We start from the raw sequence: 27,115 nt of genomic DNA, 5'->3' as shown, positions 1-27,115 counted from the left end.
CTCTACTGTTATCTATTGTTAACATGTGCAGTTGGCTGAGTGTTGTATGTGCAAATTGTTTGGGGAGACTTCCTACAATTAGGAATATTTTACTTCAATTAAAACACCCTGTTATTTGTTCACATTGCCATTTCTTTGCTATTTTGCCTAGTCATACAGGCTTGCAAAAATCCACCTGTGGTTTCTCTCCAATAGTTTCACTCTTTTATACTGTGAAACACTGAAGCCATCTGAACCTTAAATATCTCCCTATATTTTGACTGACTTCAATTTTGTTTTTAAAGGAAATTTTCCTAATTATCTACCATTTAGTAACATGAATAGATTTGCCTTGAAATACTTGGTTTTTCTTACTTTGGCTTGTTGGAAAATAGTTTATCAACCAGTTGTTTATTATATGTGTACCTTGGTGTTTATGTGTTGCCCAGATGAATCATAAAGGCTTTTAAATGTTGAATCTTTAGATTTTATTTTTAAGGTGTCTGTAACAAAATTGATTTGAATTATGTTCTTTTCAGCCTTAAAACACCTACTTTCTGAAACACTGTCATACATACTATTCTCAGAAAAGAATTCTTTTTCTTTTTTGTGTGTTATTTTGCTTCTATCTTTCAAGAATAAATGAATGAACCACTTAAATCAGATTTACTCTTTAATATTTTCTCCAGTTCCTCTGTCTTTGATGTTACCAGATTTACTATAATATGCTTTGAATGTCTAAATCTCCAGTATTTCTGGCATACTTTAATAGATTAAACAATTTACTGTTTTTAAAAAAAAAATCTATATTCATTTTGCCCTTATTTAAATATTTGTGAGCTGACTCACTATATGTATATGTGTGTGTGTATATATATGTACATACACAATTTATGACATGTACATATATATGTGTGTGTGTATATATATATATATATATACACACACACACATATATATATATACACACACAATTTATGACAAATTTTATAGACCAATCTCACTGCTGGCTTCATTCTTTTTTTTCCTACTCTTGTTTTCCTTATCCACATATTTTATGTGAATATATACATATATAGAGGTAAGGTATTAAAATTTTGTGTCATTGTGTCATTTAAAAACTTTAAATATTTCAAACAAAAAGAAAAATAAGAATAATATAATAAAACCCTTTTGCCTACCTCTTGGAATGGATAAATCGTTAACATTTTGCTTCATTTGCTTGCTTGCTTCATTTATTTAATTATAAAATCTAATATTTTTATTGAAGTATAGTTGATATACAATGTTATATAAGTTACAGGTGTACAATATAATGATTCACAATTTTTAAAGGTTAAACTCCATTTATAACTATTACAAAATATTGGCTATATTCCCCATGTTGTACAATATATCCTTCTAGGTTTTTTTTTTTTTTTTTTTTGGGCTGCATTGGGTCTTCGTTGCTGCGCACGGGCTTTCTCTAGTTGCAGCGAGCAGGGGCTACTCTTCGTTGCGGTGTGCGGGCTTCTTATTGTGGTGGCTTCTCTTGTAGCAGAGCATGGGCTCTAGGCATGCGGGCTTCAATAGTTGTGGCACGTGGGCTCAGCAGTGTGGCTTGCAGGCTCTAGAGTGCAGGCTCAGTAGTTGTGGCGCACGGGCTTAGTTGCTCCGTGGCATGTGGGATCTTCCTGGACCAGGGCTCGAACCCGTGTCCCCTGCATTGGCAGGTGGATTCTTAACCACTCCACCACCAGGGAAGTCCCTTTCTAGCTTATTTTATACATAATAATTTGTACCTCTTAATCCTCTATCCCTATATTGCCCCTCCCCCTTCCCTCTCCCCACTGGTGACCACTAGTTTGTTCTCTATATCTGTGAGTCTGTTTCTTTTTTCTTATATTCACTAGTTTGTTGTATTTTTTAGATTTCACATATAAGTGATATCATACAGTATATGTTTTTCTCTTGGGGTACATGTATCTTTTTGGATTAGTGTTTTTGTTTTTGTTTTCAGTTATATACCCAGGAGTGGCATTGCTGGGTCATATGGTAGTTCTGTTTTTAGTTTTTTGAGACACGTCCATACCATTTTCCATAGTGGTTACACCAATTTACATTCCTATGAACAGTGTACAAGGGTTCCCTTTTCTCCACATCCTCACCAACACTTGTTTTTTGTGTTCTTTTTGATGATAGCCATTCTGACAGGTGTGAGGTGATAACTCATTGTGGTTTTGATTTGCATTTCCCTGATGATTAGTGATGCTGAGCATCTTCCTCTTTGGAAAAATGTCTGTTCATTTCTTCTGCCCATTTTTTAGTGGGGTTGTTTGTTTGATGTTGAGCTGTATGAGCTATTTATATATGTTGGATGTTAACCCCTTATTGGTCATATCATTTGCAAATATTTTCTCCCTTTCAGTAGGTTGTCTTTTTGTTTTGTCAGTGGTTTCCTTTGCTATGCAAAAGCTTTTAAGTTTAATTAGGTCCCAATGTTTATTTTTTGCTTTTATTTCCTTTGCTTTAGGAGACAGATCAGAAAAAAAAATATTGCTGCGATTTATGTCAAAGAGTGTTCTGCCTCTGTGTTCCTCTAGCAGTTTTATGGTTTCCAGTCTTACATTTAGGTCTTTAAACCATTTTGAGTTTATTTTTGTATATGGTGTTACAGAATGTTCTAATTTAATTCTTTTATAATGGAAGGAAAAATTACGTGTGTGGTGGAAGTGTACTTGGCAATGTAATGTATTGTCTTTGTGTTTAAAAAAATTTTACGAAACAGACATCTTATGATATATCATTGTATAACTTGCTTTTTTCACTCGATATATTTTCAAAGCTTATCCGTGTAGCTAAGTGTAGATTTAGTTTTTGAATTTTAGCTGCTCTATGGTGTTTCATTGTATGAATATGAAAATTTACTCATTTCCCTGTTAATATATATTTAGATTATATTTTCATTTTTTTCTATTGCAAGCAAGGCTACAATGAACATCACTATACATATCTCCAAATTAACATGTGCCGTTTTCTCTAGGGTTCATTCATAAGTACTAAGAAGTGGAATTGCTGAGTTATAGAGTATATACAGCATCAGAACTTTCAAATTGTCTTCCAGAATTTTACATCAGTTTACCCTCCCACCAGCAGTTCGTGAAAATTTTCATCTCCCCACATCCTTGTTATATATTGACAGGTTTTTTTGCCAATCTAATGGGTATGAAATAATTTTTCATTGTTGTTTTAACTTGTGTTTTCCTGGTTACATTACATTTCCTGAAGTTGAATACCTTTTTGGCTTTTAGCTATTCATATTTTCTCATCTGTTAACCACCGTTAATATCTTTTGTCCCTTTGTTAATTGAGCTGTTTGTTTTTTTCTTAATGCTTTGTAGAATAGGAGTTGTTTCTGTAATTCAGATACTAATCTTTTATCTGTTATATATGTTCCTTTTCAAAAAAACTTTGTCAGTGGTGTCTTTTGTTGCATAGAAGTTTTAATTTTAGTACAGTTTTTAATCCCTTTTCCTTCTCCTGGTTGTAAATTGTCTTGTTTGTTACAAAATCTTTCTTACCCAAAGTCTGAAACATATTCTATATTTTCTTCTAAAACAGTTCTGGTTTGTTGTTTACATGTAGGTGTTCAGTTCAGCTAGAATTTATTTTTGTCTTTGGCATGGAGTGGAGATATATGTTTATTTTTTACAATATGGGTAGTATGTTATCTCAGCACAAATTGTGACTGGTTAATCCTTTCCCCATGAAAATGCCCTCTTTTTCATAATACCAAATTCCTATATGTACCAGAGTCAGGTTCTGGACTCTTTTCTGTTCATCAGTCTGTTTGTCTCTCCTTATGCCACTGCTTTGATTACTAAAAGTCTATAGTAAGTTTAAGGACTTACAAATTTTTATTTGGCATTATCCCTATGTTTCTAAACTCAAGATTTATGGCAAAAGCTTAAGTAACATTTCAGCATGTTTGTAAATTTGCTTCCCTTTTATTAGAATTTTAGAAACGGATGAAAACTTCAAGATTACTTAAGTCAACCCTTTTATTTTATATAGAGAGAAAGTTGTAGAGAAGTTAAGCTACTAATTAGGATGAGGTCACAGAACTAGTTAGAACTCGATATTATTGCCACCATACCAGCAAATCCAAATGTAATGCCCCATCAGTAAGTAGCAGTGCTTTGGAGGAGTCTCTGACCCCAGGTATTTAATGTTCCTCACTTTTCTCATTTTGTTTGAACCTAATTGTATTTCCTTATATTCTTCTGTTCAAAAAAGAGTAGATAATGGCTGTGAGACTTCTCTTGTGATATGTTCTTTTTTTTAGACTTTATTCATTTAGAACATATAAGAGACAAATTCTGTTTCTTGCTCTAAAATAATTTTATGCCAGTTGTTTGAATTCTGTTACTCAATTTTACTGTCTCTTCTATGAACCCTACTTATTTCATGAGTTGTGTTAATGAGAAAAATTATAGTATCTACCAAATAATTTGGTTATATCATGATTCTGTGAGGTACTTTTGAAGGTACACTACAATTTTGGGGTACCATTTAGTCAGATATACCAGAGTTGTTATTTACTGAATCAAGTGAACTTAAATGCATGAACACTACAATCTTTAACCCTTTTTTTATAGGATAGTCTCTTTACTCCTCTTCCTTTACTCTCCTCCACTGGAAATATGAATTTCTATGTATGCAATACGGATGCTTTAGACAATTTTCTCTTTATTTCTGTTACCAGTTGTTATTTTGTTATCAGTTACTTATCTCATGATATTTTGATAACTGTCTTCCATGTAGAGCTGCTTTGAAGATTCTGTATATAGACATTACCTGAAGTCTGTTCTGTGGAACGCTGATTTCTCAGGAGGACCCCCAGAAAAGTTTTCTGTTGCAAATAAGTTTGGGAGATGCATGCTCTATCTCTGTTTTGAAAAATTCAAAATGATAGTAGAACGTTAAATATACTGATAAAATTTGCTGGTGAAGAAGTTGGTTAATGTTGTTTTACTAATTTCCCCAAATTAGTTTAATGTTATTTGCCTGGAAATCTATTTAATTTATGGAGTAAGTCCAATTAATATCCTATAAAACTAGTATTCCGTAGGACACATTTTGATAAATACTGTATAAACCATAGTGAGTTGTAGATCTATAATCTTTAAATATTTAGAATAATAAGTATATTTCCTTCTTTTTATTTCTTAAGTCACATTATCTTTATAATATGTTTTCTTCTTTTACAGCGTGGCTCATCCCCTGTCACCCAATCATTCCCGTCCCCCAAGCCAAATGTTTTTATTCATTTAGCTGATCTTTATTGAGCCCCTAGAGAGCACATGCTAGAAATACAGAGATGAATAAGGTGAAGTTCTGGCCTTGAAGACCTAACACACTGATTTAATAGAGCAGGGGAGCAGGGGAGCCACCTATAGGGGATAGCCCCTCACATCTTTGTGCAGCTGTAGAGATCCATGATCAGCACTTCGCATTTACTCATTTTGTAGCATGAGAAAAATGTTCTCAATGTATGGTTTTATGAAGACTTTATTCATTGAATTTAAGATACCAGAGATTATAAGGCACAGCATTACTTTATGTACCACATTGTGGTACATACTTTATGTACTTTATGTACCACATTGTGGTACATTATGTACCACAATGTTGCCAAATATAATTTAATGTTGCACAATGTTGCCAAATATAATTTAAAGTTGAATCCGGATTTCAGAGAAGTAGAATGTATGCATTACATATACTAATAAATGTTTGTTAACTGTTAGCCTTAGATGTGTTTCATTTTATGTATTTCTACGTTAATTGAATCAAGTGCAGCAAATGCTTATTGAATGACTATCATTTAATAAGGCCAGTGGATAATAGAATAATGAATAAGATATGGTCTCTGCTCTTAAGGAACTACAGAGGAAGGCAGATGTGTCCAGACCTTGCTAAAATAAAACTAAGTTTCTTAAAGCAATTTAATTAAATCACACAAACTATAATTAACAAATAAGTTAAAGCTAATGCTAAATTAATGACAGTTGATGGCTTTGTAAAAGTTAAAAATGTGATAGATTGGAGAAATAGTCTCAGGACATGGTGAGAATTGTGAACTTTAGGACTTCGTCTCAGTCTAAGCAAAGCTCCAGTAATGTCTTAATTTAAAATAGCTCCAGGAGATCAGCTCGGTGCTTTGTGACCAGCTAGAAGGGTGGGATAGGGAGAGTGGGAGGGAGACGAAAGAGGGAGGAGATATGGGGATATATGTATATGTATAACTGATTCACTTTGTTATAAAGTAGAAACTAACCATTGTAAAGCAATTATACTCCAATAAAAATGTTAAACAATAAAATAAAATAAAAAATAAAATAGCTCCAGGCAATTTGACAGTATGTATCAGAAGCATCAAAACTGTCTTTAACTTAATACTATATCCTGTATCCTAATAAAAAAAATTCATAATTTACATAAATATTTATCTACTGCCACTAAAAAAAACCTATAGTTTTAAAGAATATTTAATGATACAAGAAAACGTTTATCATATATTGTTAAGTAGAAAGGCAATTTACATAAACATTGTATGATACAATCCTAACTTTGGTTAAAATAATAAAAGATTGACTTAATAGATAACAAAGTATTAATAATACCTTAACAATCTTAGATTGCTAGAGTTTATAGTGATTGTTATTTTCTTCTGTCATTTCCAAATTTTGTAGAATGAGCATGTATTACTTTTGTAATCGGGGAAAAAAACAGTATATATATTGTTTTCAGTTTTTTGTGAAACCTCTTTCCAAATACTCTCACCCTAATCTCTCAGCTAGCACAGTAAAATATTATGGATTTATATATAATGTAAGTATAAGAAGTTGTTAGCAATATTCATATACGTAAGAATAATATTATTAATGATTGAACTTATCAGTGCAAATGCCTTTGGCCGTGCCTTTTGGTTTTGCTGTGCTACAACCCTTATATACCTTTCAGTGAAATGTACTTTGCTGCCAATAGGGAAATTTTTAGTTCGAGGACGAAAGGAGGCTGTGTCTGTCTTAGCTAAGGCTCATCTGAGCTGGACTGGCAAACTTGGCTGGTTACCATGATGAAAGCAGCATTGGAGGGTCAACCCCACTTTTTGTGGGACACCAGATTAGTACTAGTTTAGAGCAAGTTCAAAGGCCCACATTGGTTAGGCATTGCATTTATTTCCCCTCAGACTATGCCCTCTTCCTCTTTCTACCTCCATGTCTAGCACAAAGTCTGGCACATGTTAGGCACTCAGCAAATAGTATTGGAATTGAAGTGGAATGAAAACTGAAAATTATGCAGATTCCTAACATTAGCTTTACTGAAAAGTCATCTCAATCTTAAATGAAGTGAGTTATGCCGACACAGTCACAGGTGTAGTTTCTATTTGGATGCAAGAGAAGTTCTTAGGAACAATAAAGATATCTCATGTTTAGCCATCATAATAGGGTCTTCTCTATGCCTCTTGTAGTTTGGCTGCTAGTGGTACATTGGGAGGCCCTCAACACTTTCAGCATTTGGCACAGTTAGCTAGAAGTAAAGGATGCACATTGGAAACTAATGAAGAATTGGAAGATATAAGAGGAAGGTCATACAAATTTTCATAGGTGCATTTTAAGTAAAATGTATTTTGATTATCTTAACTAAGCTTCTACCTCAGCTAGGCAGGAAAATCTGGTTTTGTCCTTTTTCCCTCTGTGCTATTCAATAACATATGCTATTTCTCATGTTAAGATCTTAACAGCTGTGCCAACAAGTCTGGTTTGAAAAAAAGTAAGGGCTTAATGGTGTCTCTTTACAGATCAGCCTGTCAACAACTCTGTCCATCAATAGATTACTTCAGCCCTTTAGAACAGTTGTTCACTTCAGACATACATGTCAAAAGTTGGTGTGGTTAAGATACTGCAGCTTGCTAATAGGAATAAGAATTGGAATTATGAATATGGAGCTCTGGATGCTAAGGAGACAAACCTAGGTGTGTTGCTTTTTGAAAGAATAACTCAGGCACTACTGTTAGTGACTAGAACCCTCTTTTGTCTGAATGGCATAGGCATCGTCCTTTTACCTCATATTGAGATGACTTGTCACTGGGATTTATCTTAGAACTCTGCATGGCTTTTAGGCCTTTAATTCATTTCAGTTTAGCAAGCATTTATTAAGTATTGAATTAGGTGCTAAAGTTATAAAGATGAATGAGACTTGATCCCTGTCCTCAAGGCTTTCAGTTTAGTGGGGAGGACATGAACAGATTATTTCAATATAATATATTAAGCATATAGGTATGCAAAGGGAAAGCTTCATGGACAGATTAACTGATAAATTGTGTGTTGCATAATGGGTAAGAATATTCTAGGAAGAGAATACAATATGAACACTAGAAATGTGTTCACTCAGTATAGGCAGGCAGGAGAAAAGAACTAGATTGATAGAGAACGGGTCATCGAGGCCCTGAGAACATGCTTGATCTTTATCCTGAAGGCAGTGAGGAGTCACTGAAGAGTTTTAAGCATTGAAGTGACATGGCTGGATTGTAATTTTAGGTAGATCACTCTAGAGGCAGAGAAGAGTATAGTTTTAGTAGGACACGATCAGTGTCAGGGAAATCACTTTAGAAGGCCATTGTAGTAGTCCAGGCAAAAAATGATGAGGGCCTAGGCTAAGGCACCTAGGTAGTGGTGGTAAGGATGAGACAGTATAGGTGATTCAAAAAGTGTTTTAGGTGTTGAAATCCTCAGGACTTGAGGGTTGAGGAGTAGGGGGATGATACCATTAAGGGAGATTAAAAATCTAAGAAGAAGAAGAGTTTTTAGGGGAATGATGATATATTAAGTTTCAGATATGAGTTTGAGGTGCCTCTGGGACATCTGAGTGGATGTGAACTTTTAAAATTCAGGGAAATGGTGGTCAGTACTTGATAAGAAATAAATTATCATTTTGAGTAGATAAAAAGCAAATATATTAGGGCAACCCCCAAAGTAATATTGTCGCTTGAGGAGGACTGGGTGTAAAGAAGGCTTTAGGTATAAAAATTGGGTTTGTACAGAGGCAATGTAAAGTTACTATAAGTAAGTTAAATACTGTGGGGAATGGAGCATTCCACTTTGTGAAAAGTCATCTTATATACCATTTATAGACTACTGTTTGGAAACTTCATAGTATGGCATGATATTAGAACAGTACTGGATATAGTTTAGATTTTGATAGTTCAAAAGGGATTTTTGGATTTTGTGGTTTATCAGTATCATTATGGACATCAATGATTATACTAACAAAATTTTGGACGTGATATTCAACGTATAAAGATTTTTAGATATCAATAAGATTTACCGAGTGCTAACTATGAGTCAAGCTCTAGTCTAAGAACTTTGTATTGATTCATCACATATAATTATCTGAAATAGGTATATAGACTTATTATTCCCATTTTATAGGTAGGGGAAAACCATGGAAAGTTTAAGAAACTTGCCTTAGATCACACAGGATTCACCCCCAAGGAGTCTTGTTGCAGAGCCCACCTCTTAGCCACTATGCTATACTGCCTTATCAAACAGTACAGGTTACAAGTATCTTTGCTCATTAGGGAGAATGGAAATGCATTATATAAACAGAAGTCCCTATAAAGGTAAAATATCTAGAAATGTAAAGCAGTAAGAACTTCAGAAATAGTTTAATGTCAAGAATGTGTGTGTGTGTGTGTGTGTGTGTGTGTGTGTGTGTGTGTGTGTGTGTGTGTGTGTGTGGAGAGGGAGAGACAGGAATTACATTGCTAATTAGTAGGAATGAAAACCTGACAAGTCAGAAAAATTTGGGAAACAGAAATACAGGAAGTTGAATTATTACAGGGAGGGAAGGGAAGAATTTATGTCAGAGATTAATATATATATAAAGGCTAAGTTGCAAGTAAACTGAAACTCCGAGAAAAGAATGATAAAGAGTTTATCACTTCCACTTCTACCACTGTATATTTACATAATACTTCATATTTTCCAAAGCTAAGAGAAAGGAAGTAACAACTAAGATTACATGCTATGTAAGTGTCAGAAACAGGAAAGAACCCAGGTCTTACAACTCAATCCAGAGCTCTTTCCATTACATCATATTCCTTAGTAGAACCATGCAGATTCAGTCCTCAGATCCATAGAAATGGAGGGGGAAATGCCTCAGAAAAGAATTAGTCATCATCACTAATCCAAGAGAGTAGCAATAGCAACAGGGATGCAATGGTAAGGAAAGAACCAGTAATGCTATAATCAAAGAGATTGCCAAGCTTCTAGAATCTGATAAATCTTTCCTGTTGATTGATGTATATGACAGGAAAGTCACCAAAAGAAAAGTACTTAGGTATATGAATAATTGTTTTTCTTTCTATTCTTAAGAATCTGCTGTTGGTGGTTATCCTCAGAGAGGGGAAAGCAGTAGATGTGGTTGGGAGTCAACGGTCTAGGAGTAGAAAAGTTATTACTTTTTATTTTGTGCTTCTCTGTGCTGTTTAAGTTTTGTTACCTGTGGGTATACTACTTTTTTAAAAACCATGTTAATAGGAGTTTCTGTATAATGGGATTATGGGCCACTTAAAAAAATTGTTTCATTAAATATTACATAGTACATAAACTGTGCTAACAAACTTTATCCCAAGAGTTACCAAGTAGGTTGACATTGACATTCAGAGTGAATTTTCCACAGATCCACGTAGAAACAATATTTTTTAAAAAAACTTTTCTGTTTTTAAAAATTCTTATTTATTTTTTGGCTGTGTTGGGTCTTCATTGCTGCACGTGGACTTTCTCTAGTTGCTGCACACGGGGGCTACTCTTCGTCGTGGTGCGCGGGCTTCTCATTGCAGTGGCTTCTCTTGCTGCAGAGCACGGGCTCTAGGCGCACAGGCTTCAGTAGTTGCAGCACGTGGGCTCAGTAGTTGCGGCATGTGGGCCCTAGAGTGTGTGGGCTTCAGTAGTTGTGGCGCACGGGCTTAGTTGCTCCGCAGCATGCGGGATTTTCCCGGACCAGGGATCAAACCCGTGTCCCCTGCATTGGCAGGCGGATTCTTAACCATTGTACCACCAGGGAAGTCCCAAAACAATATTTTTATAACATGGTTGGAACAGCAGTGACACTATAAAACCATTATTCTCTTGTTTCTATGGGAAAGTTAATATTAAATTGTAGGTAGGGATGTGGGAAACTTCACTTTCTGCAGTCTTAGAAAAATCCCTATACTCATGTATATACATATATGTATACATTTGCTCCTGGGATAGGAAATAGCTTTCCTGAGTGAAAGAGGTACTGTGGCAGGGAGTGGCAAGAGTGAGATTCAAATTTGAATTCTTTTATCAATTGCTCTAGACAGATTGTGCTGTGAGAGGGATTTTGAGGACCTTCATCTACTAAAAGTAGGGAGAAGCCAGCAGTTTGGCTGTACAACTAGTTTACTTGTAAGTCACACATTTGAATTAGGGAACTCCTCACAGTGATCAGTTGGTGCTTACTTTCACTCTAAAGCCATTTTAGTCCTTTAACCACCTGTTTGGATGATATGCTTGCTATTCAATGAAATTGCAGTTTTCTAAGTTCCCAGAGCAATTATGGTGTGTAATTTGTGCAGTGTTTTATACTACCCTTGGAAAAGATGGAAAGTGCATGTCTGAACAAGGAATATACTCCTTTACTGGAAAAGTATAAAAGTGCTAAAGGAATTTTTTTTCACGGCAGCATTGTTAGGAAGGGATCAATTTTTCTTAAAAAGGGCCAGGGTATTCTGGATATAATGAAAATATTAAGATAGTATGTTTGTGACCTGTGAGAGAAAGAAAGAACACCAAGTGTTGGACTGGGACTGTAAATCATCATCTTTGGCAGGAGCAAAGTTTGCTCTTCCTCCTGTTGTGTCTGGACTGTTACCAGGGCCTGTGGTGAATTTTGCAATCTAGTTCTCAAAGTTCCAGTGAACGCTGAAGCATTTACATGGGCTCTGGGGTACAACTTGTCTGATCTCACTTGTTGGTTGTTTTGTTTGTTTGATTTATATTTTTTTTATGGATGAGATTTTTTATATTTAGAGGAATAATTAAAAATGTTTAATGTGATAGGAAGGAAAAGGATTTTTATAATTTTAAATAATCTTTGTTTTGTAGTTCTTACTTTTAAAAACAAATCAACACCTATATGAAATTATGTATGAAGTACCTTTGAGAGCCAGAAAGTAGCCACTCCACCCCAAAGTTTCTGGGCATTCAGAATAGCTTGGTATACATTCCATTTACTGCATTTTAGTGATTCTAAGACATTTTTTTCACATTTAAAAACACTTCTAAAATAGGGATACATCTTGTAATCATTATTGGCCTGGATTGAAATCAGATTACTTCAGAAAGGACTTGCATTTGCCTCTAGCAGTCATTTGCACTACTACCTGAGACCATTTTAAATTAAATTCTCTGTTTGAGATTTATATTTTTTTTGTTTTGTTTTTTATTTTTACCCCACTGGTAGTGTGAATTCAGACTGTAAAGCTGTGTAAGAATTGTCTTTTGGATAAAATTCCCTCTACCTGGTGCCCAGTACTTGAAAGGTAGAGGCATTCAAGTTTTCTTGCTGTCTCTTTCTGCTTTGTGGGTTTAGTTTCCATTTATTCTACACAGTATTTGTGGCCCTTCTGTTGTTCCAGCTTTACATGAGAGGTCTCCTATTTTTCTCTTCTTGTGGTATGTGAAAGAATAGTGCATCTTACAATAGGTGGTGACTTCCATTTGATAAAAGATCCATCAGATGCTTGCTTAGGCCCTTACTATACTTCTTCAGAGCTTGTTTACTCGCACTGTAGGCACAGTTCTAATAAACTCAGTGTCATTGTTACACATTTCTTTGCTCATTCCTCATCAGTGATCTTCAAACTTTTTTGCATAAGAATCAATTGGGGAGTGAAAATTATATATTTCTGTGCCTTACGCTCAGAGATTCTGTTTCCGTGGACCTGGGTGATGCCCAGGAATCTTCACTTTTATTAAATATCCTCAAGGTATTCATACCTAAGTGATTGAAGAACCATACTTAGAGAAAAACTGCATACTCTTATATCTAAGTGAATATTCATGACTTCAGCTGCCATCTATATATACTGATGATTTTCAAATCCTTATCTTTAGTCTAAACCATTCTTCTTGGATGCCAGATTCATCTATACAACTGACGTGTCTCTATTAAAGGCAGAATACACTCTGATCTGGGGTACATGGGCTCAAGTCCCAGCTCAGCCACTTATAACTCTGTGACCTTTGGCAGAGTTACTTAACTTCTCAGTTGCCTCATGTAAATGAAATTAATATAAATACCTCATAGGGTTGCCTAGACGATTCTGTGGATCAATACATGTAAATTTCTTTGACAGTGCCTGGCACTAAGCTCAATATAAGTGGTAGCTGTTTTTATGTTGTTATTGTCCCACAAGTACGTCAAGCATGTCTAAAATGAACCTCTTTTTAATCACCTCGACACCCCTCAAAATCTGTTTTCTGCTTTGACTAGAGCTATATTTAATTTTGCCCTATCGTTAATTTTCCTCATCCCAGTCATACATTCTATGAATTCAGTATCCTAATTATCTCTAATTTGTCCCCTTCTTTTCATCCCCACTTCTGTTACTTTGGTTCGGATCTTTATTGCCTCACATAGCATTCTGGAATAGTCTTCTATCTGGACTTCTAGCCTCTGCTTGTTTTTCTCCATTCTAACTCACAGAAATCTTTATCAAAGGCAATGTGATACTGCTACTCCTCTGCTGGGTGGCTCTTATTGCCTGCGGGATAAAATCCAAACACCTGTGCCTGGCTTACAAGCCTCCTCAGATCTGGTTTCTGCCTCCTCTTCTGCAACACTCAGGCACATTTGCAATCTTCCAGCTTTGTACATTTCTTGTAGTAGCTTGCCCAAAACACCACATCCTCTCTAGCTCTCATAACTTTGCATAAATCAGCAATATAGCGTGGTGGTTAAAAGTGTGAGCTTTAGAGCCAAACTGCCTGAGTCAAAAGTGTGAGGTTTAGAGCCAAACTTTGAGACAAGTTCTGACTTTGCCACTTTAGGTTTGTTGGGCAAAACACAGTTTTTCTGTGCCGTAGTTTACTCATCTTTAAAATTGGAATAATTGTGCATTATAGAGTTGTTATGTGGATTTTAGTAAGTTAATTCACATAATAAGCATTCAATAAATGTGAGGAATCCCTATTTTTATTATTACCATGTTATTTCTTTTGCTTGTACACTTGATCTTCTTCTCTACCCATTCTCTCACTTTCTTTTGCCTATCAAATCCTACTCATTCATCCTTTGTTTTTCAGTTTAAGAACTAGCTTCTCCAGGAAGCCATCTCTGAAACCCCCAGACTTGTTTAGATGCCCGTCCTCTGGGTTCCCATAGCACCCTTTTTAGTAAAATTAAGCTATGAACATTTTAAGGGCTGCCAAGGACTATGTTTTTCATCTTTGAGTGGCTAATGAATGAAGTGTGATTGTTTTATTGTTTCTTACTTGTTTTAGGTTGGGAAAGCAATTAGAAAGGGGAGGGATATTCTACTAGAGTCAAGTAGACAGTTCATAAGCAGGCAGGAAGGGAAGAGATAGCAAGAGGTGAAAAGACAGAAAACAAAATCTGTAACAGTCTGGAACTTTCCAGTGAAAGGGCAAACAATCCAACAAATATCAGTGTGGTTCTCTAAGTATCATTGTGCATAATTAAAATGCTACTGTGATATCCTTAAGGTTAAATTGTGTTGAGTATACTCTGCCTAAAACGAAGAAAAGTAGGTTAAGCATTTTAGAAATATTTCTTTTAAAACTAGTTGAAATAAATTTTGGCAATTAAATAGGTAAGCTTTAGTTATTTATCATTGTCCAACAGCTCATTCCCCCTTGGGCTGCCTGACTAATCAGTACTCCCGTAATTAATTCTGATTATTGTGTGTGCTCTATCTGTGGGAGAAAAAAAAAAAGTAAAGGCCAAGGAGGATTTGCAGCAACTAATCTGAGTATTGTTAACATTAAAATTCATTATTTGTTGACTCAATTTCTAAATTCTTTCTACATGTAATAAGTTTGCCATCAACCATTCTAAAGGGTGTTGACCCAAAACAGACTGCCAGATATTTCTCCAGCAAAAATGGGTTTATTTGGGATCAGCAGAATATTACAGTTTGGAGTCTGCAACTGTGGTGAGCCCTGTGCAAATCCCTGCAGAACAAGGGAAGGCGAACTCTTTTATAGAGGGGAAAAGGAAGTTGGGAGAGCTATAGTAAACAAAGAGTCTATGGCTTTTCATTGGCTGAATCCTTGCCAGGAAAGAAGAGTATTTCTTCTACCTGCTGGACTCAGCTATGTCGCAGGGCATGAGGGCTCCCCCTTCTGATCTCTCTACTCTATTTAATTGAGGTTTCTGTTTATTAATTTTTTACAAGAGGAATGGTTAGAAACAGAGTATACACTGTATGCAGAAGTATATACCAAGGTATAATATGTGATTTTTTAAAACTTAGGATAGTATTTATAGAATTGTTGGGTTTAACTATGACAAACATTAGTGTAAGAAGGTAGGGAAAAGTTGTTGACCTATCAAATTAGTTTCAGGGGATTCATTTTACAAGTATTTTTTGGATTAGGCCCTGAGGATACAATGCCCGTTTGCAGAGCAAAGCAGTTTAGATTGTAGGAGCCTACAGAAGAAATAAACATACTTGTCCTCCCTGAGTTTATGTTGATATAAGAGGCATAAGACCCTTAAAAAATGAAAAGATGTAAGTGCTTCTGCAAATATCAGTATAAGCCATTGATACTCTACATCTTCACCATTTTCTACCTCTGTAGAAATCTAATCAAAAGGAAACTGTTTTAGTAAATTTTTGTTTCTTATTATAAAACTAATATGTATTTATTGTAGAGTATAAGGTAGAAATAAGAAATAAGGTAGAAATAAGAAAATAAAAATCTATTGTCCATCTAGTAACATTTAATATATTTACAATTATTATTTATTGTATATAATATAATAAATATTATTTAATACATTTATAGTCTTTTATCTATGCTTATCTTTGTCCTTTTTATTTATTTATTTATTTATGCTGTGTTGGGTCTTCGTTTCTGTGCGAGGGCTTTCTCTAGTTGTGGCAAGTGGGGGCCACTCTTCATCGCGGTGCGCGGGCCTCTCACTGTCGCGGCCTCTCTTGTTGTGGAGCACAGGCTCCAGACGCGCAGGCTCAGTAACTGTGGCTCACGGGCCTAGTTGCTCCGCGGCATGTGGGATCTTCCCAGACCAGGGCTCGAACCCGTGTCCCCTGCATTGGCAGGCAGATTCTCAACCACTGCGCCACCAGGGAAGCCCATCTTTGTCCTTTTTAAAAGTTGAGCTATAATTATATAATTGTATATCCTTTATTCACTTTGTATTGAATCAGGAACACTTTCTCTGAACTGAATATTCAAGATAAAGTACAGGTAAAGATGATGGAGAGTCTAATCATTTAAATAATCTCAGACATTTTTTTTTTTTTAACACCAGTGGGAGGGATGTGACTTTTTTTTTTTTAATTATTTATTTATTTATTTATTTATTTATGGCTGTGTTGGGTCTTCGTTTCTGTGCGAGGGCTTTCTCCAGTTGCGGCAAGCGGGGGCCACTGTTCATCGCGGTGCGCGGGCCTCTCACTATCGCGGCCTCTCTTGTTGCAGAGCACAGGCTCCAGACGCGCAGGCTCAGTAATTGTGGCTCACGGGCCTAGTCGCTGCGCGGCATGTGGGATCTTCCCAGACCAGGGCTCGAACCCGTGTCCCCTGTATTGGGAGGCAGATTCTCAACCACTGCGCCACCAGGGAAGCCCCAATCTCAGATATTTTTAAGTTTTAAACTTATTTATATTCAAGTTCAGTAAGGAAAAATTTAACTTTCTGATTATTAGATAAAATGTTCGTAAGTCTAGTTATCTTAAATCCACAAATTGATATGTTTGCTTGGAAATCAGGTAGCTCTTATAGCATAGCATTGAGAATTAAATGTACACGTAACAATTAGATGCTGTATTATAATTTATAAAAGATTTGTAAACGATTGTACAAAGATTGTACTCTTTAAAAAACGAGGTATTTTACTCATGTAATCATATTTCTTCTATTCAGACTCATTTAGGATAATGAGATTGAAGAATGGTCAATAAAATTTTAATAATTGTGAAATAAGCAAACTAATTTTATTGGGTATACTGCTAGCTAACTCACCCCCTGTGTTTTTTTTCTCCCTTTTCATTGTCTCTTGTTTGTCTTTTTTCAACAGTGAGATTGCAAACTATTTTGACTGCAGAAGCCATGCCCTGTGTGTTTATTTCTACAGGGCATAGCATATTAGATGTAGATACTAAACAATTACTTGTTGTTCTTACTTTGACTTTGTCTGTGGGCACCTCAAATTCAACTATATCTAAAACAGAGTTCGTTGTTTTCCATCAGACTTGTATCTCCTTTTATATTATTTCTTATTTCTGTTAATGCCACCACCATCTCTTTACTTGACCAAGTGAAATTTTGGAGCGTGGTTTTGATTCTTTCCTCTCCCCCATTTCACATATCTAGTTGGTTCCTAAGTCCTTTTGATTATCTTCTAAGAATCTTTCATGTTGATCTCATTTACTACAGTCTTAGTTCAGGCCTTATATTTTTTCTCATCTTAATTACTTCAGTAACCTCTTAAATTGTCTCTCTGCCTGTAATTTCTTCTCCCTGCAATCTACCTCAGGGCCATCTGAATAAACTTCTCAGAATACAAACCTGATCATGTTATTCCCCTTTATATCCTTTATTAGTTCCCTATTGCCTGATCCTATAAAATGTGAACTACTTGTGTGATACACAAAATCCTTTGTGGTTTGGCCCTCATATACCTTTTTAGCCATCTCTTATTGCCAACATTTACTCACTATGCTCCAGCCAAATTCACTAGGATCTGTCATGTCCCTCAGTGATTATACTTCTATCTCCTAATTATGTATTTCCAAATTTTGTGTTCCTGTTAAGCCTTTTATTGTTTGCTTGTTTTGATCTCTGTCTTTCATATCTTTCCTCAATGTCTGGTAAGCCTTTGTTAAACAACTTATATTTAAGAGTGGAGCACTAAAAAACTGATTGGAAATTCCAAATCCATCCAATCCATTCATTTTATTGTCTTTAGTGTCTTTGTTAACTTGGGCTAGTCATAGTCCCTTGATAAGGATCTTTCCGTCTCCACTTGGATATGTAGACTGCCAGTATTCTGTGTACTGAATCTTCCTCCTTTCAGTCTGGTTCCCCACCCTCACCTGTGCTGAGTGTCTCCCAATCCAGAGATACTCTAAAAGTCCCTCTTCATTAAAAACAACAACAACAACAACAACAACTACTCATCTTCTTCCCAGATGAGGGGATAAAGCAGTCTTTTGGTTGTATGGAGAAGCAAAGGAGGTTTGGGCATATAATTTACTTCTAAATTAAACTTTCATCCTATTCTCTAGGTTTCAGCCCTATCTTAACAACTTACAAATTTACTTACAGAGGTGTAGCTAATTCATGAGCCATTTTGAAGGTTCTATAGGGTAAACTTAAATGTCACTTTTATTAGTTGAGTTAGGAATCTGCCTTTTTGCATTAGCTAAGTCTGTTATTACTTGTACATCTGTTTTCCATTTTCCAAAGTTATGTTGTTGTCATCTTTTCTGATTTCTTTGTCCTTTCAGGTTTATATCTTTTTTAAAAAGTTTTAATATTATTTTAGTAGGTGTTGAAGAGGAAGCAAAAGTCAGTGTATATGTTCGCTCTCCCATATTTACCTAAACTACTCTTTCAAAACTGTTCATAATTCCAAATTATTTCTGGCTTTACTTATCTCTCTGTCAATCAGAGTTAGATAATCCCTCTTCTGTGCTCCCATAACACTCTGTGTATGCTTTTGTTATGGAACTTATCCCGTTGAATCATATCTTGTTTTTAACTTGTCTCCCCTGCCACACATTGTTGTACAACCAATCTCCAGAACTTTTTCATCTGGCGAAACTGAAACTCTACAACTCCCCATTTACTCCTCCCCTCAACTACCATTCTGCTTTCTGTTTCTATGAGTTTGACTACTCTAGATACCTCATATAAGTAGAATCATACAGTATTTGTCTTTCTGTGACTGGTTTATTTCACTTAGCATAGTGTCTTCAATGTTCATCCATGTTTTAGCGTGTGTCAGAATTTCCTTCTCTTTTTAAGGCCAAATAGTATTACATTGTATGTAAATACATTTTGTTTATCTGTTCATTCATTGATGGACGTTTGGGTTGTTTCCACCTTTTGGCTATTGTAAATAATGCCATTATGAATATGGGTGTACAAATATCTATTTGAGACCATGCTTTCAATTTTCTTTTGGATATATATATACCTAGACGTGTCATCATTTTTTATGACATTGACATTTTTTAAGAAAACAGTCCCCCCTTTATAAAAAATAGAATGTTTTCCATTTGTGGCTTCTGTGATGTACTGAGATTCAGGTTACACGTTCCTGGCCAGAATGCTGCATAAGTGATTGCAAATATTATCTTCTGCTTTTCTTTTGTCTTTCAAATTTGTTCATAATTTCTATATGTTGTAGTATGAATTTTCATGTAGTCTTTATATCTTTTCCTTTATTTTCCTCCTGCCTTTAAACACAAAATATCTTGCTCCCTTCTAAGATTATTTTAACTATTCACTGTTTTTTTAAAATAATTTTTAAAGTTTAAAAAAAATTTTAACTCTGTAATGTATTTGAAGTTTTGTACTGATGTGTGCTATTATGGAAAGGTTTAACTGGATTTTTTCCCTAGTTTTTCTAACATCATTCATTGAATGAACAACAAATGAATCATTTGTTGAATCCCATGGAAGTATTTATGTGAAGTTCTTAGATTTACTAATTTCTATTGACCAGTCAGTTTTTATATCACTATCTTAACACTTTAGTTATTATATGTTGTAAATAATAGGTTGTAATATCTATTAGAGCATCTGTAAGGCAAATTCCTTAACCACAAGTTATTCTACTCAATTGTAAGAGTACTTTTAAAAGTAATATACATTAAGGATAAAATAAAGTTAGTCCAACCTTTACTGTGTTTGCTCTTTAGATAAGTTAATCTAGATGCATACACAAAGAAAACCAGATAAAAGAAACAGAGCTGTTGATCTTTCTTCAGTCTCTCCAAGGAAAAAAATCTAAAGTTGAAAGAATTACCAGTATGGGAAACAGAGAGTCCTCCATTTCAAGAACCCATTGTAGTATCTCTGACTGCCTCCTAAATGCTGTCTCCCTAATAGTCCTATGAGATTACACAAAGATGATGCCACCAGCAGGAATAGACATTGGTTGTTTAAAGGGACCATTTTGGAACAATTACTTCCCTCAAGAACAAGTGAAAATGCTTTGCAGTTAAGTATTTGTGTCTAGCACATTCTTTAGAGGGGATAGTTTCTTTATGCAGTGGCACCTTAGTTGCAGCCAATTAAGGTGTCTTAATTTTATACACCATAGAGGCAATGGATAATTTCCCTGATTGTTTACAAGCTGTCAGGAATGGTTCCAGGCATAACTTGAGTTTTCCTAAGCTTTACCAGGCTATTGATACAATCGAGGCCCACATTTTACAGCCTTTTGCCTCTACTTGTGGGACAGAATACTCCAACAAGAATTTCGGAGGTCTTTTCAATAACCTACAGCTAGACCTCATACCAAACATTCACATTCCTTGGAGGATGGGGCTTAGGCAGCTCTCTGTATTTTCAGAAAATTTTCTCTAGAAATTTCTCTCATACATGCCATGAATATGTCCCTTCCAGCTGCTCTCTCACTCTCTTGCTGTCTCTCTCTGGCTGAACAGTACTACCAATGCAACAGAACTCTTAAAGTGCCAAAACTGTGTTAGTGATCTCTGGCAACTTCCCCCTTCATTGGAATATAACATCTTATACAAAGCAGGGCAGCTAGTGCCTCAGTCTTTTATAGAGATCTTGGTGAAGTAGTTCTCACTTTTTACTTACAGTCCTCTCTCTTCCCTACAGCCATGTATGAGTAGATGGGACTAGGTCAGAGATGAATTAGAATGACCACCACCATACTCTACTCAGAATCACTCCTCCTCTCCTCCACCAATTAAGGCTTTGATTTTGGATCAGGGTTTATGTACATCTGTCATATTCCTTCAGAGTTTTTCTCCTAGGATGCCTCAGTTCTTTATGTAAATAAGCTTTGAGTAGTTTTTAAGCACTTGTTTATAATACAGGGCTAGATTGTAAGGGTTAAGCTGGAACCCCTATTACAGTGAGAACCCCATGGCTTGTTTTCTCTCATTTCTTTACTGTTTCCTTTCTTTTCTTCATATACCAGTAGGTTATTACTCTGCTTATGCTCACTTTCAGGTGTGTTTACACATTTAATTTAAATAAACTTTGGTCTAATTTTTAACTTATTGGTATCTTCTGAGTAGTCATTTCATATACACTAAAACCCTTGAATTTTTTTAATTGGTGCAAAAATTCACTTTGTAAAATAATACTATATTTGGGACAGAGGAAGCAGACAGTCCTCCCAAGGACTTCAGTGTATAGTGACTAATAGCAAAATTTCATTCTTTTCATTATTGGAGAAACTCAGCAGGAGCTGAAAACTGAATCAGATATCTTGAGTAACTCCAAAGTTCTCTGGATAGTCTCAACCACATACCTCTCTCTGAAGATGTACAACCATGTTCAGAACATCTGTACTTTGGGGCCCTACCTTTACTTTAGTGTGAGCCAACTGTAACTAACTTTGCTCTCTTATTTTTTGAGGGAACAGCAACTTAGATAGATGCAGTCTCCCATGGGGAGCAGACAGTGTCTAAGCAGCAAGAACCCAGAGGGGCAGAGACATGGTTAGTAAATGGTAGCTGGTGCTAATAACGAAAGCAAAAATGATTACCTCCTAAGATCAAAGAGCATCAAGTATTCTAGCAAAGCTTCCTAGGCTCTATAACCTCTAATTTAGACTGATGAGAATGTACTGGAAGACAACACATTATGACAGTGCCTAAAGTAGAAAATCCTATTGAGTGAAGTATGTTCCCTGCCATCCCAGGAAATACAGTCATGGAAGTATCTTCCTTTGCCCTGTGAATTGGGAAGGTAGTGAAATCACTGAAATTTTACAATTCTCAAAAATTAAAGTAGGCTAATTATAATTCTACAAAGGAATGCTAAATTTACATTTTAAATTTTATTTATTTATTTATTTATTTTTGGCTGTGTTGGGTCTTCGTTTCTGTGCGAGGGCTCTCTCTAGGTGCGGCAAGCAGGGGCCACTCTTCATCGCGGTGTGCGGGCCTCTCACTATCGCGGCCTTTCTTGTTGCAGAGCACAGGCTCCAGATGCGCAGGCTCAGTGATTGTGGCTCACGGGCCCAGTTGCTCTGCGGCATGTGGGATCTTCCCAGACCAGGGCTCGAACCCATGTCCCCTGCATTGGCAGGTAGACTCTCAACCACTGCGCCACCAGGGAAGCCCTAAATTTACATTTTAAAGCAAGCTTTTGTTCTAAAAATTGTGCTGGTAAATTGTTTTGTGTATAAACAATTTTCTGTTTCTTTCAGTGTGGTTATGAGTTAATTTATTTAACATTGACTGTAATCTATTAAGTAGAGTACATTTCTAAAATATTTAAATTACAGAAAGGAAAATAAAATGATATGGGAAAATTTAAAATTTATCTGCTAAGATGGTTAAAAGGGCTCTCCAACAAACATACAAAAAAAAGCCCAGAATGACAAGGTAAAGCTATTTTAGATTTTCAGATTTGGAACCCTTCTAAACTACATGATTAGAATGCTAGTGCATTAAGTGGAGTTGTGTCTAATTCAAGTGTTAGACTCAGAAATTGATATATCCAAAATTACCCTTGAAAATCCCTTAGGAAGCCAGTACATTGGAGTCTTAGAGAATCATGTTATATGGGTGGCTTGTGTTTCAAAGCTGTGTTGTCTTTTAGAATATATACTTTTCTCTCTGAACCCTAGAGTCAAACTCTTTTAGAGGGGTGCTCAGATGATGAACTTAACGATCAACTGAGAAACCAGCAAATTCACACCATGCATGTAATGCTCACTCCAGAGCATATACTCATTGAAAGTCAGGCAGAATTGTCTATACTGTTTATAGAGTAAATAGTCATTTTTCTTTCTTTTACTGCTGAATTTATTATAGTTGAATTTGTGATAATTAACCTCGTAAAGACACAATTCCACAGTATATGATTATGTATTTATGTTAAAGTTTCATCTGAATTTTTGTCTAATGTTTTTGTCATTCACATAGGAAAGAATGATGCTATACTGTGCCATTCCTTTATTGACACAGTACAGAAGTACAGATAATGGATTCTGAATTAATGCACAGTATAGTAGGAAGCTATCTTAAACCTCCAGAAAGAGTGTTTGTTCCATCAGTCACCCAGAGTGATGAATCATCTCAGACTCACTATTCTGTGAACTTAGAAGTTACCTCTCCTAAAATGCTTCATAGTCCAAATAGCCAAGGTAATGCTAATAAAACATCTTATTTAACATTAGGGGAATGGTACGAAGTATGTTATACAAAACTTTTCATTTTTATGTAGAAAATAAGATGATTGTGTATTTAACTAATCTTAGTAAAACTGCTAATTTTGACTCTGTTTCTTAAAGTTTCTATAAACTTAAGTTACTTAACATTTTTTAATTTTGGCTTCTTCAGCTATAAGATGAAAATTAATATAACCAGCTAGGCACATATTGCAGGCTGATCATTAAAATGTCATTAGAAAATAGGAAAATACTCTTTGAAGAATAAAAGGTCAGATTTGGAGAATCCTTCTAATAAACAAGATGATTAGAATACTACTGAATTAAGTAGAATTGTCTTATTCAAGGATTAAATTCAGAAATTTCATATATCTGAAATTACCCTTGAAAATTCCTCATGAATCCAGTGCATTGGAGTAACTACAAAATACAAGTATTACAACTTTTAAAATATAAGCTTAGGAGGATCTTAAAATTGAATTAGGAAAACATTTATGACTCCAAGCATACCTACACCATTACAAATTGCTTTGTAAGATGATGATAGTCACGTTGTTTTTTAGTCTTTTATAATAATGGTTGCTATTATAAATAGACTGGCTTTGTGGAGCAAAGCAACTGAAGAAATAGTAATCCAAATCAAAAAATAATCTCTAGCAAACATCTTTCTAATTAGATGTAAACTATATGAAAGTTAACCTATAACATTTATTTATATTCCATTCATCTCTAGTTTTTTATAATTTAAAGTTGTAACTGAGAAGAAAATGTAAGATAATATTTGAAAATTTTATAACTCCGAGCTTATCTGAATCATGAAGATATTAATATAGCTGAAAAGAAATCACAGTAGTACATGTGTAACACTTATAATCTTTCAAGCCTGACATCAGTTAAACCACTAGGTTGTAATTTTTTCTTAATGGAAGAAACTATTTTCTATCTCATATGTCCTAATTATTAACATTATATCTTGGACAAAGAAACAATGTTTGTGGGTTGACTGAAACCGAATACATGAAGAACTGAAAAAAACTTTTAACTTTAAACCTAAGTTTCCTTGTTAATTAGTGGACACTATATTTTAATTTTCTTTATCCATGCTCAGAATCTTATGTCTCCCAACCTTCCTCCCTTTCTCTCCTCTCTCTCTCTCTGTCTCTCTCCTTCCATATACATATATACACACACACACATATATACATATACATATATATATCTTTTTGCCTTAATTTGAATATATTTATTTTATTAAATTAAGTGATTATTAGCTTTCTCATATCTCAAATTTAGGAAAGTACTAAATACAATCATAAATATATTGTTTTTGTAAGATATGTTAGAGAGAATTTGTCCCTCGTTAGAGTTTTGTCATTTTTCTTTTTATGAGGAATATAAATTACTTATTTATTTTGGCTCACTAACAAAAACATACTGCTCACTTTTATATGCTACTATGATTGTAAGTGTTCAAAAATTCTCACTTAAAATATCAAGCAAATTTTTTTTCAACAGCTCTTATTTTAGCCTTAAAAACTCTTCAGGAAAAGATTCATCGTTTAGAGTTAGAGAGAACACAAGCTGAAGATAACCTGAACATTCTTTCCAGAGAAGCGGCACAGTATAAAAAGGCCTTGGAAGATGAAACAAAGGAGAGAAATCTGGCACACGAGGAACTGATAAAGCAGAAAAAAGGTAAGAACATTCAATAGTTCTCAGAAACAAGTGGTTACCAAAGTTTACAACTTGAAAATAATAAGCCCAGTCTAAGAAGATTTACTCAAATATCTTTGTTCTTATATGCATTCCAACGTTGAGGGCTTGTTCTCAGACATTTTGGTATTTGCACTAAATGGATATAATTTTGAACTTTTCTCTATTATATCTGTTATCCCAGTTCATAAATTTTTGAGATTAAAAGAAAAATTAGAGAAGTCGTGTTCAGGAATTATAATATTTTCAGAATACCAACAAAATCCAATATGTTATTAGCCCATAATATAATTGAAATACTTCATATTTTCACTAGTTTTTTTTTAAATTAGAAAATATAAAACAATACTAGTAATTAAACAATATAAAACAGTAAAAATAAATTTAAAAAATTATATTTAACTTAAAAGATTAATTGGAAGAAATGGACAGGTAGGTGGAGGTTTCTGTGGAAATTATGAAAAGGACTTCTGGACATCTGTTTTAGAGATTTAGAACATAAGTTCTTTATATAATTTCACTTCAAAATTGTGGCTTTTTTTTCCTTGTAACACTACATCACCCTCATAAACAAGGTTCAAATTTGTGTTTCAACTTACAAATAGAATGAAGAAATGGGGAGGGGAAAAAAATCCCAAGGTAATTGGACAAAAGTAGAAGGAAGAGCTGAGGGAAGTAACGAATTAAAGAATTAGAATGAGGTTGCTTATTATAAATAGAATTAACTGTGCAGTTAGTAGTCGAGAACAGAGGAAAATGGGAATGGTAGAATGCATATACCTGAGTTTCCTAAAAGAGAAGAAATGTTAGGAAAGAGACTTTAGGTCCTCTATTTTCCAGATGGTGTTATTTCCCAGGAAGAACCAGGATTTTTGTTATCCCACAGGTCACTGACATCCTTCCTTTTCAGAAGTATGCCCTCTGGGTGTTTATGAGGAGACAACATTAAATTGGTTATATATAATTAATGAGATATACACGAAATGTATGTTCATAACTTTGGGAGAGTCAATATTTAGAACTAAAGAAGTCTTGAACTTTTAGCTGTTGATTGAATTCATAGAATACATTTCTTGTTCTAACTCTCTGATCTATGTGATAACTAACTGACTCATTATTACTTTTTCTTTTTCACAGATATAAGTATGCAGTTAAGCTCAGCCCAGTCTCACTGTACCCTTCTAGAGAAACAACTAGAATATACAAAGAGAATGGTTCTCAATGTAGAGCGAGAGAAGAATATGATCCTGGAACAACAGGTGACCATATTTTCTATGGTAATATAATATAATATGTTTTTAAAGAATATTTAATGTCATGAGAAGATTGTCTTATTAGAAATCTTAAATAGGATATAAAGCTGTATATAGGAAATTTCCAGTTACAGTGATACATACTAGGTCATTTGGACCAAACTTTTTGTAGAGGAAGACACAAAAAACTGGACAGAAAATTAAAAAGAAAGGGAGGGAGGGAGGAAGAAAGGAAGAAAAGAAAGGCATTGTACACAAAGGCATTGTAGAGTTAACAAGCTGATGAAAAATCACCAATTCAAAGATCTGTGTGCAGACTTAAATCCAAAGAAGTTGACCTCTAGAGAGGTTAGTTTCAGGTCCCTTCCTTCTTAGGGCATTTCTGATTCCAGAAGAGTCAGTTGAGAGGCTAAATAATGCTTTTGAAAGCCATGTTTATGGGGCTAAGGAAATTAGAGTCCAGGGCCTGCCAAGAGTAGGAACTCTGGTATATCTTC

General features: G+C 34.9%; 1 protein-coding gene and 1 long non-coding RNA gene across 10 annotated transcripts in view; one reads left to right on the top strand and one right to left on the bottom strand.

The window, feature by feature from the left end:
- CEP57L1 (centrosomal protein 57 like 1) overlaps positions 1 to 27,115 on the top strand; it is an 81,831-nt gene that overhangs the window by 10,056 nt on the left and 44,660 nt on the right. For 8 of the 9 annotated variants that reach the window (XR_014248205.1, XR_014248206.1, XR_014248207.1 and 5 more), the window contains exons 2-4: positions 23,408 to 23,628; positions 25,168 to 25,347; positions 26,503 to 26,624. Coding sequence is in view for 2 of the 9 variants with exons in the window: in XM_082404820.1 (XP_082260946.1) it covers positions 23,466 to 23,628; positions 25,168 to 25,347; positions 26,503 to 26,624 (465 nt within the window). In the remaining 7 variants the exon portion in view is untranslated. Of the gene's footprint in view, positions 1 to 20,381; positions 20,493 to 23,407; positions 23,629 to 25,167; positions 25,348 to 26,502; positions 26,625 to 27,115 lie in introns of all 9 variants that reach the window. The other variant, XR_014248208.1, reaches the window with a different exon arrangement.
- LOC309634639 lies at positions 776 to 8,738 on the bottom strand. The gene is made up of 2 exons (XR_014248271.1): positions 5,676 to 8,738; positions 776 to 5,601 (listed from the first exon to the last, which is right to left on the bottom strand). It is a non-coding gene; the product is annotated as an uncharacterized lncRNA (long non-coding RNA).

This window comes from Balaenoptera borealis (assembly GCF_965194805.1).
Source record: "Balaenoptera borealis genome assembly, chromosome: 9".
In the NCBI taxonomy this organism is placed as follows: domain Eukaryota; kingdom Metazoa; phylum Chordata; class Mammalia; order Artiodactyla; family Balaenopteridae; genus Balaenoptera; species Balaenoptera borealis.
Note: the sequence above shows the minus strand (reverse complement) of the source record. Positions and strands in the feature narration are given on the sequence as shown.